This window comes from Phaseolus vulgaris, chromosome 4, assembly GCF_000499845.2.
Source record: "Phaseolus vulgaris cultivar G19833 chromosome 4, P. vulgaris v2.0, whole genome shotgun sequence".
Taxonomy (NCBI): Eukaryota; Viridiplantae; Streptophyta; class Magnoliopsida; order Fabales; family Fabaceae; genus Phaseolus; species Phaseolus vulgaris.
The window spans coordinates 42,199,413-42,219,014 of record NC_023756.2 but is presented as its reverse complement, the minus strand read 5'-3'; the positions used below and the strand labels follow the sequence as shown (position 1 = coordinate 42,219,014).

The 19,602-nt window shown below is 30.0% G+C and overlaps 1 protein-coding gene and 1 non-coding gene across 2 annotated transcripts; one reads left to right on the top strand and one right to left on the bottom strand.

The window, feature by feature from the left end:
* Window positions 1-71, top strand: TRNAG-GCC (transfer RNA glycine (anticodon GCC)). The gene has a single exon. It is a non-coding gene; the product is annotated as a tRNA-Gly (tRNA).
* Window positions 72-929: 858 nt separating this feature from the next.
* LOC137837728 (putative box C/D snoRNA protein SPCC613.07) lies at window positions 930-3,749 on the bottom strand. Its single transcript, XM_068646833.1, has 5 exons — window positions 3,351-3,749; window positions 2,678-2,879; window positions 2,381-2,449; window positions 2,134-2,266; window positions 930-1,996 (listed from the first exon to the last, which is right to left on the bottom strand). Exons 1-5 carry the CDS (start codon window positions 3,589-3,591, stop codon window positions 1,376-1,378), a joined length of 1,266 nt encoding a protein of 421 aa, XP_068502934.1. The 5' UTR covers window positions 3,592-3,749; the 3' UTR covers window positions 930-1,375.
* Window positions 3,750-19,602: the final 15,853 nt, after the last annotated feature.

Here is a 19,602-nt window from a genome sequence, read left to right as displayed (position 1 = left end):
GCACCAGTGGTCTAGTGGTAGAATAGTACCCTGCCACGGTACAGACCAGGGTTCGATTCCCGGCTGGTGCAAAAGTTTTTGTCCTTTTTCTTTTACAAATCTTTTATCCATTTACACATTGAAGAACATGAACCTTTTAGTACAACTCCAAGGGTTTTTTCCTATTAATTATCAAATAAAGTTTTATTGTCATTATGAAGCAAAATGGTGGTGTTACTCATTCTATTAATGCCTTTGGATTTTGAGGGTGAGGTAGTTCTTTTGCCAAGTCATGTGAGTGTGCTTGTTTTTGAGTTTGGGAATTCATGTAAATAAAAATTGGTAGGCTTGTTAGTTGTTAATTCAAAATGTTAAAATGGTTGACATCAATGAAGGATGAAAGTGATCACCATAAATTTAAAACTTATAATCTTTCTTGTGTGAAGGCTATTTTTTAATGCATCTTTAAACCATTTTTCTATAAACTAATCCAGACAAAAATTGATTTTAATTATAATCAATTACATAATAATCCCTTATATATAACCAATTGATAAAATAATTTAATTCAGAAGCTATTTCAATTACAACCTAAGAACATCTTCAATAAAGAAGCTTTAATAAACTCATTATTATCAGGTTCAAGAAGCAAAAGCCTTACACTCATTATTACACACTCTACTATTCGTTAAATTTGATTGAAAACTACAAAATTATACATAAGATTCATTAATTAAGAAATAACACAACAAAATTGTGGTTTCTGTTAAATTTGAAATAACACAACAAAATATATTACAAAGTGTGTGCAAAGTACAATGCACAGTAATCATATGGATTGCTGTCCTTTACTAGGTTTCTGAGATGCATGTACAAATTCTGGTTGGCAGAAATCATATGGATAATCAGGATAAACGAGTATCATTTTGTCATTTGAAAGAGGAAACACAGACTGGAAAAAATATCTATTCATTTGAAATCAATTCCTCCACAAAAGTATGTCAACAAACAAAAATGATAGCCAATACCAAAATTTGCCCTCAAGTGATCAGAAAAACAACCAATACCCACGGCTTTTGTGGTGTGTCTGAATCCTCGTTGCAGAAGAGCACCTTGATCTTCACAGAAAGAATTTACGGAGTCATTGCTGAATCCAAACTGAAAATTACTGTCACTCCTTATGCTGAACAATTATCACAAAAAGTAGCAATCTTAAATCTCTGCCATGCCCAATATGAAGGAATGTTTGAGCTTCTCAATTATGTCCACACAACTGGAAACTCGGCTTCAAACCCATTATTGGAAGAAATGGACCTCATCCTCAACAAAACTGGTGCAGTGAATGTTTTCTCTTTTTCTCTCCAATTATTCAGCAGAAGTGAATTATAGTTACCAATTATTCTGGGATTTCCCCTTCCTCCAATTCATTTGGAGGAGGGAATAATTCACTAGCACCAATTATATCTATTTTATTTTCTGTTTTATTCGCAAATTCACTATCAAAATCAAAAAGATCATTAGGATTTGTTTGATCCAGAATGTCGGTATAGAAATCCATCAAATCTTGATCGAAGTCAAATACCATGTCATCAGATAAGTTTATATTATTGGTTTCTGTCAAAGAATGTGGAAGATCACCCCCAGTGTCTCCTTCAAACAGAGACTTATCAGTGGAATCATTTGGTGCTATCTCAGAACTCCTATTTTGGGTCATCACTTCATGTAATAAATTTGATTCCACTTGCTTCATGATATCAAAAACCTGAGGATCTACAGAGTTGCTGTCATCTTTTATCACCTCCTCCCTAAATGATAACCCTTGCGGGATTTGGTTTTCTTCACTGTCTTTCTGTGGTGATTTATTCTTTCTTGTATTGACATCCGTAATAACTTCAAAATTGATTGTGTGAGTCGGCAAGAAAACAAAAACAACGGGAAACTCCAAAAGGAATATATCTGCTAATTGCTTTCTGATTGGCAGTTTAATATCTATCTCCTTGAAAGGTGATTTGGGACCCTGTATTTGCATGAACAAGATAGAATTAATGAGTAAAACAAAACCATTTCTTGATTGTTCGGTCAATGCACTCATACAAGCCTGCAAGATCCGTAGTATACTGAATTTCAACAGTAGAAAAAGGCAAAGAAAACCACCTTCGGGTATTTACGAATGAAAAGCCTTAGACAATCCAGCTGAACTTCACAAAATGGCCTTAGCTGATTATTCCAAGGACCAGGTTTAAGGTGCTTCTCTAGAACGGAGTAGAAGCTTGTATTTTCATCAACTCTAGAAAACATTAGCACAGTATCCTTTCAATATTCTATGGACTTCAAGCATGCAGCAGGAAGGAAAAGTACAGTATTTGTATTATAAATCAAAGGTACCATCAATGTTACTCACCCATGGTCATGTAAAACAATATCTGTTGAGTGAAAACGCCATTCAATTGTCCATGATATAAACTTCTTCCTGAAAGCATTGTATGAAACAAAAGTTACCACCTTCACAATCTAAAATGAAACATTAAATAATCTAGATATCCCTCTGACATTGTGTTAGAATAAAAAAAACCTAATAATCAGATCACATCCACTTGGTATGCTACAGATCACATCCGGTATACACCAAAAGATAAAAAATTAAACAAGGAAACATTAATGAAACTAAAGCTAGTTATAATAAAACGATGAAAAATACCTTTGATCATATCTAGACTGATTTTTCTCTCTTTTCGACATTCCACGAGGTAGAAACATCAGTTTGGTTTTCCTGCTCACAGCAGCACCCTTTAGGCTTTTAAGTTGATGGGGTAACTTGAAATATGAATGAATGCCTAATTTAGATCTCATTCTCTGAGCAGATTCAGCCACCCTCTTCACCTCCTCCAGCAAATTATAATCTAACCAAAGGACATCACAAAGTACACAAACACATTAGCCATACGGATTTTTAGAAGAATCCACCAACAAAGTATAGTGTACCCATTAATCAAAATCCATACCAGACACAAAATGTCAAATCCAAAAGTGTAAAAAAAAAAATTGCACATACAAATACCCAAAAGAAATCAATAATAACAACAGTAAAATTCATGAATAACTGAAAAAGGACTCGTACAGTCTACTATTAAAATAATACAAAAGACGTAATTTTTACCAAATGTAATTAAAGGGTACTTCAACTAATTTTCTATTAAGCAAACAATGTGTTTTCTCACTCAAACTAACATGGCATGGCACAAACAACGCTTAGGTGACTCGAAGAACATTAAGGAGTAAAACAATATTATTGTGCTTATGCAATCAAGTTGAGAAAAAAAAAAAGGTTATCAACATTCAAGACAGACTACGAGGTTTCAGAAACAAAGTACCTGATAAAAGGATATCATCATCGAACTTCGAAAGAGGAACAAACAGAGTCTGGTTCCTCTTCCCGCTGCACCCAGTTCGCTCTTTGTGAGATTTCACGCAAGGAAGACTGCACGAGTGTAAGGAGCAACCGGGGCACGTGTATTTCCATGGGTTCGATTTGCACTCTTCACACAATGTTGGTCCTTTCGAGGGTTTTTGAATTGTAGCTTGTCCTTCGGTTTGTGACACAGAAGAAGACATGTTTGGGATTCCAATGAGAGCTTTGCTTCAAAAGCTCGTCACGGACGGTTAGAGCACGTCGTCGCCGAACGGTAAGGGTCGAACGGCGCGGCTAGGGCACACGATGGAAAGAAACAAAGAGTGGTTTTGTATGAAGGAGGAAGACGAAACTGAAGACTACTAAATAGTAATTTTTTAAAATATTTTATAAATTTTAAAATATTAAATTTTTTTATTTAATTAGTAACTAAATAAATAAATTGTAAGTCTATATCTATCATCTATCACTCTTAAAAATGAGAATTTTTTTATAAATTATTTATTTATAATTACTTTTTTAACATTAATAGTATTTTTTATTATCGTAATTACAATAGTGAAAAATATGAGTACACATACACTAATGTTTTTAAAAGAATAAAAAAGAGAAATAATAATGATTAAATAATAAAAAAATGTTAGTCACTTAGAAGAAGGTGATTTTTCTTTTCTTATAAGTTAATAAGCACATGTTTTCGTTATACCATTTTATGTGTGACTATTTAATAAATACTATATGTAATCATTTGCCCTATCATTTTGATTATTTAAATTTTTTTTCTTATTATTATTATTAAGAAATATATGATTGCAAATATTTCATGTATATAAAGTATTTATTTTTATTTGTATTTGTATTCTAAAATTATGTGTTTTAAATTTAAATTATAATTAGTTATAGGAACATGTTTTGTGTGTATATAATGATAGTTTATTATCATTAATGGCTGGCAGCTCAAACACACTTCATCCCTGAACAGCTGAAGTTCATTTATTTGGTCATTGTCATTATTTATTTGTAGCTTATTTTCAAGTATTGGTCTCTTTGTTATTGAAAACAAAAGTTAGTTTCAAATCCTTGAAATTGATTTTCAATAAGCAATTATTCAAATGCAATTAACCTTAATCTCCAATATTTTTCTAATGGATGAATGATAACCCTAATTTATGTGATGTTATGTTATTAGGAATAAAATCACATTATAAAATACCACACTATATAATTGAAGTATAATTTTTATCTTATAAAATAATTTTGTCAGATTAAATTGGTCATGAAAAATAATTTAAAGTATAGAAATAAAATGAAAATAAATATTTGTTTTGTTATGGTACATGAATCATTCAAAATATATCTTAATTGAATTTTTTGAGTAATTATATTAATGGATTCATATAAATCATTATAAATATCTAATGTCATAAACGATATATTTATTTATCAACTTAAAAGTATATTGGAGATCTCAATTAATTATTGTTCTACCATAAATCGGAAGTTTGAGTGGTCGGTTACCACAAACGGCTTAACGGTCTTTCGATGAAAAGCAATAGTCACGTTAGATCACAGGTTAAGAATGTTAATCCTAATTATGAGTTACAAAGCATAGTTAAATGTTCATTGGGCCTACCTTAATCCTTCTAACAGAATGAGACTCACAGTATAAATAAGAGGGGACCCTTATAGTGAAAGGTAATGGTTGTTTGAACTCTAAACTAAACCAATTGAGTTTACCTCGTCTAACTTGAGTAACAAAGTATCATTGCAGGTATAAAACCCTTTCAGACTTACAAGAAAGATGGTCGGACTAGAGAAGAGAGGAACAACTCGATAGAAAATATTCGGTCTCGAAATAGTTGTAAGAATAATTATGATTAAGATTATATTATAATATAAAAGTGAATAATTCTTTTACCAACTGCTTTATAAAATTGATTTAGATATAAATTCACTTAATCAAATAACAATAAATGTTTAATTCTATATAAACAATTTTAAAAAATAAATATATAAATAGAGAAAAAGAAGAGAGAGGAAGGAATAAGTTGAAAAACAATGATCTCCAAAAGATTAAATTGAAAAAAATAACAAATTGGCTCTCATAGAAAATAAAAACATGAAAATAGGAATAACAACGTCAACTTTCTCACTCTTTTAAACATGAATAAAGTGAGAAAAAAAAAACTCTAGAAGAGATATTTCATGATTATGAAGTGTGATTTTTTATTTTTTTTTATAGTATCAGTCATTCAGAATATATTTTAAACAAAATTTTGGGGTAATTATATTATTGGATTCTTATGAATCACTCTCATAAATATCTAACTTCACAAACAAAATATTTATTTGTCTCACTAAACATATATTGAAAATTTTAATTAATTAAAATAAGATTATATTATAATATATGTAGAATCTAATAATTTCTTTACAAAATATTTTGTTTTAAAGCTTTCATGTTAGACATCACTATGCAATTTGACATCTCAGCTAGGCTGACACCCCCAAGTAACAACAATCATCTTCCATCACATAAAAAAAATTATAAAATACAAAAAAAATATGGGGGATTACACCAAAACTCATATGTTAACAAAAATGATATATAGGTAAACTATACTTATTTATAAAGAACTCTAAGAATAGACTACATGGAAGCCTATTATACCAATGAAATGAATCGGTAAGAATGAATTCTAAGTTAGCCAACTTATCCGCACACGCATTCCCTTCACGAAAAATATAAGTAACCCAAAATCTTATTTTTCCATAGTAATTAAGACAAGTGTTCCACCGATTACTAAGCATCCATTGAACTTTAGTCCTAGCAGTAAATGCGCCACTAACCAAAGCAGAATCACATTCAAGTCATAGATTAGTAAGACACATCTTTTGAGCTTCCTCCATAGCATATATAACTCCATAACATATAATACTCAGCAACCAAAGCAATCTGAACTTTAATAAACGCAGAAAAATCACCAATAAAGTCCCACATACTCCCACTCCCATGAAAAATACCTCCACAAGTAGCAAGACTAGGATAACCCTTAGTTGCACCATCAGTGTTAATTTTAATCCAGTCTGGTGAAGGAAACTCCCATCTAACAGGAAGAGGACGAACAAATTTACCATTATGAGTATTAATACCAAAAAACTTAATCACGTTGAAATCCAACATATCATTTTTCATTGAAACTTTAGACAAATTTCCCATTAGACACGTGAGATCTTTAATGACCGAAAGAGCCCGAGAAACATCAATCTTATCTTGAAATCTAGCATAATTCCTCATATGCCATATCATCCAAATAGAAAAAGTGATAACAACAAGCTTAATCAATTTAACCAAAAGACTACCATCAATCTTAATTAAAGAAAGAAGATCATCCTTATTAGAGAAATGAGAATTAATAAAAATATGTTGAACCCAGCTCCAAATATGTAAAGTAGTAGAACATTCGAAAAAGAAATGTTGAATAGATTCTTCATGTTTTCCTCAAAGCAAACACATAGAACATATATGCAAACCTCTATTCTAAATATGTTGATTTATAGGAAGTCGTCCACGAAAAGCTTTCCAGAGTACTAGAGTTTTGGAATGAGGAATATATGAAGACCAAATGTTTTTACCCTAACCAAAGGGAACTCCTGAATCCAAGAAAAAAGTCCTAGTTGATTAAGAGTGAAACATCCATACTCATATAGAATTCAATTAGGAATATCTTGTTCCTCCTTAACCATGATATGATTAAAAAAATTAGGCATGTGTTGTAAAGACAAGGGAATATTCCAATCACAATCTATCCAAAACTGAGACTGTATCAAAAATCCTAACACCATCAGATAACCCTGCAATATTTGTTAAAGAAGTAGTAGAACACCATTTATCATTCTAGAAATTAATAAAAGTACCTGTACCAACAATCTAAGTAGTATAATCAAGTATAGTAGTATAAAACTGCTTACTTTCATACCAAAGGGATGAGGTCTTGATAAGTGTCTAATTTCAGTAATATTTCATATTAAAATATAGGCACTTATGAGGATTTATTGCTAATTTACATATAAAATAATTCCTAATTTATGAATTTATACATTTTTATATTTTTATGAGCTTTATTTGAATAAGAGCATTTTATTCCCAAATTTGGTGTTAATTGCAAATTTTTAGGGACGATTGAAGATTTGGAGTAAAGGAGAATAATTGAAGTAAAAAGAGAAAGTTGGGAGGTCCCAAAATGGAAAAAGATGCAAAGAAAGATTGGGCATTTTTTATGTTTTATCACTTAGCCCATTAGCGCGACACAACAAGTCACCTAACCCTAGAAAAGAAAAGTAGGATAAATAGGGGGCTAGAGGTTCAACCCTAGTGTGCCAAATTGAGAGAAAAACACCATAGAGTGAATTGTAACCCAATTGGGAGAATGGAAGGTGCTAGAAGTATGCGTGGCTAATTCTACCCTTTGGAATTGAGAGTAATCTGCTCGAACTCTTATGTATTGAGGTGATATCTTATATATTAATATTCAGTAGTTCTTGATTGATTATTGGTATTGTTGTTTTACTTTTAACTTTCCGTGACAAATTGAGAATCTTAAATCTGACCTAGAGGTATTTGTAGAGTTCGGACCTAAACAACAATACTTAACATACATATTACACATATTTGAGTTGAGTGTTAGGGATAGATTTGAAATGTTAATTGCCATTAACGTCTGAGTGTAACTCTAATTTGTTTTTATAAATATGCGAGGGATCGATGTTTAGGAAACATTCTTAAGGATTCTATATACGAGGGATCGATATAAATGAATTTTCTACTGGCATCAATTTCAATCAAAGAACTTAATATTAACATGCTAATCAATATTTTTCCAATTGAAGCAACTAATTCTTTGTTTGTTTTCTTATTGATCAGTGCCAACATAATCAACTCAAAACTCTTTTTATTGTTTTAGTGTTATATTTAGCGAATATTGTACTCGATAGTTCACTGTTGCTTGTGGGATCGATATCCGTCCTTGTTGGCAATGATGATCAATAAGAAACACAAACAAAGAATTAGAAGAATTAGAAGAATTAGTTGCTTCAATTGGAAAAATAAGGATTATGTTTCATCTTTCTTACTCTCATGTATTTTGATTAGCATGTCAATATTAAGTTCTTTGATTGAAATTGATGTCGTATAAAAATCATTTATATTGATTACTCACATATAAAAATAATTTATATTGATTACTCGCATATAAATCCTTAAGAATGTCTCCTAACTATCGATCCCTCGCATAATTTCAAGTCTATTCTTAGCACTCAAATATGTTCATTATTGTTGTTTAGGTCCAAACCCTAAAAATACCTCCCGGTCAGATTTAGGATTCTCAATTTGTCACAGAAAGTTAAAAGTAAAACAACAATACTGATGACTTTTTACGGCAAGTGCACCGCGTTTGTCAGAAGTAATAATTGTCCCTAAGGACGGATATCGATCCCACAAAGAACAGTGAATCATCGAGTACAATATTCGCTAAATATAACAACAGAACAATAAAAAAGAGTGTGAAGTGATTATGTTGGCACTGATCAATAAGAAAACAAACAAAGAATTAGTTGCTTCAATTGGAAAAATTGGGATTAAGTTTCATCTCTCTCACTCTCATGTATTTTGATTAGCATGTTAATATTAAGTTCTTTAATTGAAATTGATGCCCGTATAAAAATCGTTTATATCAATTCCTCGCATATAAAATCCTTAAGAATGTTCCCTAACTATCGATCCCTCGCATACTTACTTATAAGAACAACTTAGAACGAAGCTCAGACGTTTAATAGCAATTAACATTTCAAGTCTATTCCTAGCACTCAAATATCTTAAGTATTGTTGTTTAGGTCCGAACCCTAAAAATACCTCCCGGTCAGATTTAAGATTCTCAATTTGTCACGGAGAATTAAAAGTAAAACAACAATACCAATAATCAATCAAGAACTGAATATTAATATATAAAATATCACCTCAATACATAAGAGTTTGAGCAGATTACTCCCAATCCCAAAGGGTAGAATTAGTCACGCATACTTCTATCACCTTCCATTCTCCCAATTGGGTTACAATTCACTCTATGGTGTTTTCCTCTCAATCTGGCACACTAAGGTTGAGCCTCTAGCCCTCTATTTATCCTAGTTTTCTAGGGTTAGGTTGTTTATTGTGTCGCGCTAATGGGCTAAATGATAAAACATAAAAAGGCCCAATATTTCTTTGCATCTTTTTCCATTCATTCTGGGACCTTCTATCTTTATCTTTTTGGCTCAAATCATTCATCTTTAATCCAAATCTCCAATCTTCCTTATAAATCTGCAATTAACACCAAATTTGGAATAAAATACTCTTATTCAAATAAAGATCATAAAAAATGTGATGTAAAAAGGTATAAATTCATAAATTAGGGATTATTTTATATGTAAATTAACAATAAATCCTCATAAGTGCCTATATTTTAATATGAAATATTACTGAAATTAGACACTTATCAAATACCAATAATTAATCAAAAACTGGATATTAATATATAAGATATCACCTCAATACATAAGAGTTCAAGCAGATTACTCTCAATCCCAAATGGTAGAATTAACCACGCATACTTCTAGCACTTCTTCCATTCTCCCAATTGGGTTACAATTCACTCTATGGTGTTTTACTCTCAATCTGACACACTAGGGTTGAACCTCTAGCCCCCTATTTAACCTAATTTTCTAGGGTTAGGTTGCTTTCTGTGTCGCGCTATTAGGCTAAGTGATAAAACATAGAAAAGATCCAATCTTTCTTTGCATTTTTTTTTCATTATGGAACCTTCCAGCTTTCTCTTTTTAGCTCAAATTATTCTCCTTTACTCCAAATCTTCAATCATCCCTAAAAATCTTCAATTAACACCAAATTTGGAGAATAAAATGCTCTTATTCAAATAAAGCTCATAAAAAATGTAAAAAGGTATAAATTATATAAATTAGGGATTATTCCTCATAAGTGTCTATATTTTAATATGAAATATTACTGAAATTAGACATTTATCATATCTATAAATCATTCTAAACTTGTATTTTTATTTAAGAACCCTGACTTTCAAGAGAAAAGACTATAACTAAACAAAGTTCCAAACAAGCTTAAGAATTTTCTAGCTTTACACAGGTTAAAATAAATATAAAATAATTTTCTTCATAATACATTTTTTATATTTTGTCGCTAATAATTATTTACCTAAAAATTACAAATGTATAATTATATGTGAAAGTTTTATTTCAATAATTTTTTAAAACAAAAAAAAAATATTTTTAAAAAAATATTGTTTTTAAAAAAACAAAATATAAAAATTATTTTTCTTAATATATTAAAATTAAAATTATACGCGATTATCTTTTAATAAAAATATTAAATATATTTACTTAGTTTATAATATCTTTTTTAATAATTTATGCACTTAAAAATAATCTATTTGTTTTACGTAATATTTTACATTTTTGGATGATAAATTAATTATGATTAACATTAAAGATTTTAAAATCCAGTTAAAAATGTTAATTTTTAAAATATAAGAACAAAATTTTATAATAACTAAAATAAAACAAAAAAAATAATGGCACGAGTTTAAAATATATTTAGTTAGTTATTTGATATTAATGTTAAACTACAAACAGATAAAAAAATATTTTTTTATTACATACAATTTTAATATATTATAATTAGTAATATAAACCATATAGGAAATAAATGATAATCTCTAATTTTAAATTATTTTTAACAAAAATATATTAAAATAAGTTATTAAATGAAAAATAAAAAGGATATATATACACACACAATTAGCTTATTTATATTCATTAATAAATATATAATTTAATTTAAGTTATGTAATTATCTTAATTATATTGATTTTTTTAGTGTTAAAGTAACTGTAGTTAATAATAAGGGTTAAAAACAGATATAAAGCATCACATTTATAAGTAACAAATATTATAGATGTAACAACTATTTTATAAGAACTAAAAGCAAATGAAGTCATATTTGTATAATTAAACATAGACTGCATATATGTACGGATTAAAAATATATTTAAATTTATTATTATTACAAACTCTCACACTCACAACCTTGGATAACACACCTCCTACTTGTTCTCAAGAAATGTATTTAGTGATTCGATTTTTAGTTTGAGTGAATGGAAAAAAAATTCTTTCAAGAATTCAATCTCCTAAATAAATGCTGTAACATTAATCATTATTTATTGACTTAAGAATACTTTATATTGATTAATCATTATTTATTTAATTAAGAATACTTATATTGATTATTCATCATTTATTGACTTAAGAATACTCTATATTGATTAATTTTTATTTAGAATTTGTGACTAAAAACTCATCAAATCAATAAATTTTTTTATTTTTACCGAAGAATCTAAATGTAAAACTTTTTAAGAACAAACACGTGTTTCGCTGTATTGCACGTGTCTATTACATTTTGTTTTCAACAAATATAACACTTTATTCATAAACTACCTATTCACCCTATAATTCTTATATTTACACCCACTTATATATTATAAAAATCTTTTATCGGTAGTTGATATGAAATTTTCAATATTGTCGACACGTATCAACTCGTGCGTGATACTATATATTATGGATGGTCAAATAATAGGTAATCTGATTAGTCCAACAAACTCTTGCTAGGATATACTCTAAATTACTCTAATATCTGATATCATATTAAGAAGTGGACTTTAAGTTTAACTTAATCTTATAAAACCGGCTTATAAGATGAAGTTTGCACCCGCTTATATACTATGAAAACTCATTATCTCTAGTCCATATGAGATCTCCAACGTTAATCCCTCAAAATAACACATTTATTTCAGTACCGCTTACCCATAAATACAAACGAGAGATGAAGTTGAATTTACTATGTTTGATGTAGTTAATACGATTGTAGTGGTGATGCAGAACAACTTTGAGTGAATGATGAGGGCACCTATAACAACAAAGAGAGGCGAGCACTTTCAACATTATGATTGTGATTTGGGAAAACAGAGAAAACAAGAAAGTGTAGAAGAACCCTAAGAGAAAGAGAAAAATAGAGATTGTAGACGTGAAAAAGAAGAACTAAATAGAATATTATTATGTGTGTCTTTTGGTAATTATGGGGATCAAATATAAAGGAAAAGCAGTAAATGTGTGGGCCAAACATAAGGGTCGAAAAAGAGAAAGAATGTGCAAAGAGCAACAGGCCCAAACAAAAGTTTATCACCCCTCCTCAAGCTGGGAGTACATGTTTTTCATTACCAGCTTGGACTTAAGTTGAGTGAAAAGTAACTGGAGCAAGAGGCTTTGTGAAGATGTCGACAATTTGTAGTGAAGATGGTACAGGAAGTAACTTAAGAAGTCCAACAATGATCTTTTCTCTGACAATGTGGCATTCGATCTCAATGTGCTTGGTGCGTTCATGAAACACAAAGACTCTCCCAAGAAGATTGAAAAGCCAGTTATTGATTTTCTAGTTTCTGGGTAGGTTGCCCAATCAGAGTCATTATACCCACAGAGTTTTATGGAGCTGTTGTGGTTGAAGAAAATGCTAGAATTGCTTTTGAGATACCTTAAGATGTGAAAGACATCCTGTTGATGAGCTTTAGTGGGAGAAGAAAGGAATTGACTGAGGTTGTTGACACTAAAAGCTATATCAGGTATTGTCTTTGTGAGATAGATAAATCTGCTGATCAATTTGCGATAGGTGGAAGATTTTGTCTTGGTTAGAGGAATGCCTTCAAAAGATATTAGTCGAGAGGAATGTGTCATGGGGGTTGGCATTGAAGCAAAATCTAACATCCCTATTTCATAGAGAAGATCCAAGACATATTTGCGTTGACTAATATGTAGACCACTACTGTTGTGGACAACTTCAAGGCCTCGAAAGTTTGTAAGATCACCAAGATTCTTTATCTTGAAGTGTTGATCCAGTAAAGCAGTGATGTTGTTAATCTCTATCACCAAGATTCTTTATCTTGAAGTGTTGATCCAGTAAAGCAGTGATGTTGTTAATCTCCTCGACGTGTTGCCAGTGAGTACAAGATCATCAACATAAATAAGGATAACAATTAGTTTATTGTTAACACGTTTAAGAAAAAAAAGGAGTGATCAACAGAAGATAATATATAATGATGAGAAAGAAGAAAAAAAGATAATTTAGCATACCATTGTCTGCCAATTTGGCGAAGTCCATAAAGAGACCTTTGAAGTTTGCCGAGATGTTGGGGTGTAGGAAGAGATAGACCAAGTGGTGGTTGCATGTAAACTTCTTCATGGGATCGCCATGTAAAAAGGTGTTACTAACATCTAATTGTTTTAAACTTCAGTTATTGACAGTAGCCACTGCGAGTAGAAGCCTTACGATTGTAAGTTTTGCTACAGGAGCAAAAGTGTCAAGGAAGTCAAGGCCCTCGAGTTGAGTGTACTCCTTGGCCACTAGACGTGTCTTGTAACGGTCAAGAGTGCCATCAGATTTATGTTTAATTTTATAGAGCCATTTACAACTGATGGATGTCTTTCTTGGTGGAAGAGGAGTAAGTTGCCATGTGTGATTGGCATTAAAGGCATCAAGCTCTTCTTTCATTGCTTGTGTCTAACAAGCATGTTTGTATGTCTCATTATAAGTTTGAGGCTCCCTGTGTTTAAAGACATAATTTTCTTTTAAAAACAGGTGATAATGCACTATAGGAAAGAAAAAATTGTATAGGATATTTAGTACTTATAGTGCTTGCATTGAGGAACTGAGTATGAACATCCTCCAAATATGTTGGTGGTCGAAGTTGCCTACTGGACTGTCTAGGTGGTGTAGTTGGAACATCATGAACAGGGGTGGAATCCTCATGTGTAGTGGGAGCATTGTCAAAAGAAATATCACAGTTTATATCATAATTTGTAGGCACGATTAAAGACAAATTGTTGGGAGCTTCACATGTATCATTTTTCAATATGTATGGAAAATGACTTTCATAAAAAGTTACATGTCTTGACATCTCAATACGAAGATACTTTAGATTTAGGAAAGTATATCCTTTTGTATGAGGAGGAAAACCAAGAAAAAATGCCTTGAATAGATCTATCATCTCATTTTTTTCTATGTGTAGTAAGGGTACTAGAATAGCAAAGGCATCCAAAAACACGTAAAATGGATAAATCACAAGGTATACCATACAATTTTTCATATGGAGCAATATTTTGCAGCAGTGGAGTAGGAGTACAATTAATAAGAAAAGTGACATGTTGAACAACAAAATCCCAACAAAGAAGAGGCCACTGAGCTTAAAAAATTAAAGCACAAGTTACATTTAGTAGATGTTGATGTTTCGTTCAACTATGTCATTTTGTTCAGGTGTTTCAACACATGTTGTTTGATGTATAATGCCTTTTGAAGAGAAAATATATTTCATAGCAAATTTTAGTCCATTATTCGTACGTATTATTTTAGCAGTAGTATGAAATTGGTTTTCAATATAAGCAATAAAATTAACAATGTGTTGTCTAACTTCAGATTTTGCATGTAAGAGATAAGTCAAAGTATAACGAGAGAAATCATCAACAATGGTTAAACAATATCTAAAACCTTGCATTGAAGTAATAGAATAAGGAACCCAAATGTTCATATGCACACGATCAAACACAACTTTTAAAGTGCTTAAAGAAAAAGGAAGTTTCTTTTGTATGGCACAATTACAAATATCACATAAATGCAGTTTTCCAACAGAAATATATGAATATTGAGTTCTCAACACATGTAATCTTTCATAAAAAAATATGTCCCAGTTTATAATGCCACAAATTAAAGTCCTTAACAGTGTAATTCACAAAAGAAACAATATTATGTGTGGCAGAAGTACGAAAAATTGTAGAATTAAAAATGTACAAGCCAGCTTTGACAATCTTCTTTTGAGTTAGATTGTCCTGTAGGTAGAGGAGAAAATCAAATTGCAGTTAAGGTGTAATGAAAATTTGGAAACAGAGATTACAGTGAAAGAAAAGTGAGAAACATATAAGACATCTTTGAGATAAAATTTATTGTTAAAAATAATAGTTCTAGAACATTCAACATAGACATGATTACCATTGGAGAGACTAATGAGAATAGCTTTAATATTTTTATATGTAGTGAAAGCAGATAAAACAATGCATACATGATCAGTTGCTCCAAAATCAAGAATCCAAAAAATTTGCAATTTTATGTGAAGAATTAAAGAAGATATTACCTTTTGAAGATTGATCAATGGATTTGTGAGCTAAATCTGCTGAAAAGGATTCCACTTGGTTTATTTGGGCAAGATTAGCAACAATACCATTGTTGTTGTTTTGTTTAAACATATCAAATAAAATATGATATTGTTGTGCTGTAAAATGGTCATCCTTGTTTTCCTGCTCTTTTGAACAAGACTTGAAAAAAAATTCATCAGAAGTAATTACATTATTGGCTTGGTTGTTTTGACCACTGTTATAAAACTTATAACCAGGTGGATAACCGTGTTTCTCGTAGCAAGAATCAATGGTATGGTCGTTTCTGTTATAATAGGTGCACAATTTTCTATTGCCATTATTTTTTAAAGATCTACTCTCTTGATTAGGAAAACCATTTTTCTTAAAACAAGCACTTTCAGAGTGACCATATTTACCACATAAGGTACAAAGAGAAGAACTCACATGACTAGAGTTAACACTATTGACATTCATGACAGAATAACTGCTAGCTAATTGCATTTCTTGTTGAACCAAAAGGGAGAAATTTTTTGACCTAGAAGGCATAGGGTCCATAAGCAGAACATGGGATCAAATACTTTTATATTGATCATTCAAACCTTTAAGGAACTGCATAACTTGGTCCTCACATTTTCTTTGGAAAATAACAGGGGCATCAAAGCAAGTATCTTGGTGAACACAAATAGGATTAGGCTTAAAATTGTCTAATTCATCCCAAATGATCCTAAGTTTAGTAAAATAATTTGTACTAGGCAGGCTAACTAGAGTGATATTTAGCTGGACAGGGATGTGTACCAAGAACGAATTCAATTTTGTTATTCGTGCTCAACGCTGTCGGAATTGATAAACTCCATGAATGATAATTTGATGGTTCAAGAAGCAGCGAAACCAATGGAGTGGCTGGATTTTCACCAGGATGTATGTATAGATAGCTAGCCAATTGATTCGGTTGATATGTTTGAGTGGAAGTGGAAGAGGATGTGTTTCTTTCGTCTACCATAATTGTGAAAAAGAAAACAACAATGAGGATTCAACAAAACAAAAACTAACAAAAAGATTAAAAGAGACAAACAAGAATATCAGAGTTGCGCAACTGACTTATTCAAACAAAGAGCTCTGATACCATAATACGATTGTAGTGGTGATGAAGAACAACTCCAAGTGAATGATGAGGACACCTTTAACAACAAAGAGAGGCGAGCGCTTTAAACACTATGATTGTGATTTGGGAAAACAGAGAAAACAAGAAAGTGGAGAAGAACCCTAAGAGAAAGGAAAAAAACAAAGAGATTGTAGACGTGAAAAAGAAATTGAATAAAATATTATTACGTGTCTTTTGGTAATTACAATTATATATATATATATATATATATATATAAAAAGAAAAAGCAATAAATGTGGAGGCTAAACATATGGACTGAAAAAGAGAAAAAGGGTGCAAAGAGGAAGAGGCCCAAACAAAACTTTATCAGTAGTGATACAGTTGTGGGATTCTCCAAACTATAATATAACAAGTGCAAATTGCAATGTAATAACTATTCATGTGATTTTGATTAAATTATATGCAAGTATGTTAATGTGTTGTTGGAGTTTTGTTTCTTATAATTTTGAAGGATTTAATATATGCATGGATTTTTGAAAAGGTTAGCCAAAATAATTCAATTATTCAACAAGAAATTCTTTTTATAATTAATAAAATTTCATAAAAATACATTTATATTTATAATTTTTTTTTTAAATTCTTATTAACTGATCCCAATATCCTCATATCAGCCTTATATAAAGGAACCAATAAAATTAATCTTCATTTCTTAAATGAAACAGACCAACCACCCAACCTATATTTTGATCATGTTTTGGTTTAGGGTTTAAATTAAACCCTAATAAATGGAGGGGCATGAATTGACAACCCTAGAAGACTTCCATGATTCCTCCAATTTGAATTGGAAGGAGCGTTTCAGTTGTGGAGAAAATGACAGATTTGTCCTTTACCAAGGAACAAACAAAATATAACACTTGGGACAAAATGGGAACGTGAATCCATTTGTAGACATTAAGAAGAAAGCTCCCACAGTGTGACATGGTAAGAGACAAACAAGTGGTTTAGAATTCTGCATTATGAACCCTATTTTCTTCCTCCTTCTTCTCTGCATGTCTTTTTTAAATTTCAAAAACCCAATTCATAATTCACTCAAACAAATGCAACTTCCCTTTTGCTATCAGCCAAAACATGCACTGGGACATTTACTTCAATTTCACTTCATCATGAAAGAGAAACCAAACTTGTGTCTGTGAAAAACATAATACATTTTTTAATGCACAATGTTTTTCAAGTTTTCAGATTGAAAATCCATGTTTCTTTTCTCTTTAAACACAAACAACCTTTTCATGTTTCCATTATTGTCCACATATGCTGTCTTCTTTAAAAGTTCATCATCAAATCCACTAGTATCATCGCATTCTCTCAATTCATTCAAATATTAATCACTTGTCGTTAATTAAGATCACATAATATTTTATCATTAAATTATAATTTTAATAATCAATTTAAGATTACATCATAAGTCATTTTTTTTATTAAGCTCTTTATTTGGCTTTTCATTTTCAGACTAACACTAAAACAAATCAATTTTAAAAACAAAAAATAATTAATTGTTATATTAACTAAATTAAAGGTCATTTTAAATACTATTTTTTTAAAATTAGTTTATATTATTGTTAAATAATTTATAAATTGATATTTAATTAGTTTTTGGTAGTTAAAACATTGTAGCTAATTAGATACCAAACTATTCAACAATAATATAAACTAATTTAGAAATAATTTTTTTTAGTTTTTAAAATATTTCTAATTTAGTTAATATAACAATTAATTATTTTTTTTCTAAATTTTTTTCTATTTAATAATTTTTTTAATATAAATTGATAATTTGTCAAAAATTCAATCCACCATTTTCACTGTGATGCTTGAAGAAATTTATATAATTTGAGTTTGATAATTACCATGTTTAAAGTTTTCAAAAGAAATCAAATGTAGCAGATAATTTATAATGATATCTGTTGAAAAAAATTGATAGGAAGTTAAAAGATATTGAATTTTGACCATACCAAGAAATGTAACAAAAGTCAACATGTAGGTACAATTTGTTCTGTGACCTAACAATAGTACAATGTACAACTAAATCAATGAATATTTAGATAAGCCTGATCCACATATATATATATATATATATATATATATATATATATATATATATAATAACAGCATGTCCTGCAAAATATACAGGGAATTCAGTCTGTTCACTTATTTAAACATAATATTTTATTTTATTTATATCTGAATGTATTTCCTTAATTTACTATTTTTCAGAAAATCTAAATCAATAAAAATATTCTATTTTAAAAGGTAAATTCATGAAAAAGGAATCTTAGGATTTATTCCGCGTAAGTTAAAAAAAAATTAAATTAATATCAGAAATAATTTGATGATTATGCATTGAATTATAGAATAGTTTTACATTTATGATCAATTACAAAAACTTATATTTATGAACTTTTTTTGTATTTTTATACTTTCATAAACAACTTGTTATTTTCAGAATATGATGACAGAAACTGAATTACAATTTAGGCTGTCGAACTTTTCTCATAACGAATAACATGAATTAAAACCAGTTAATGGGAATGAATTTCCAAGAATCAAAACAATAAATAAAAGATTGAAGCTGCAAGATTTCACATTAATTATACTTTTTTTATAAAGTCAAATATTATATATTTTTAATATTGAAATATGTATAAAAAAGAATATAATTGATCATCTTCTTCACGATGATGTGTAAAATTCAAAAATTGGCAACATTTGTTCTACGTACCTTAGGCGCCATATATAAAAGCAAAACAAAACCAACGAAGCC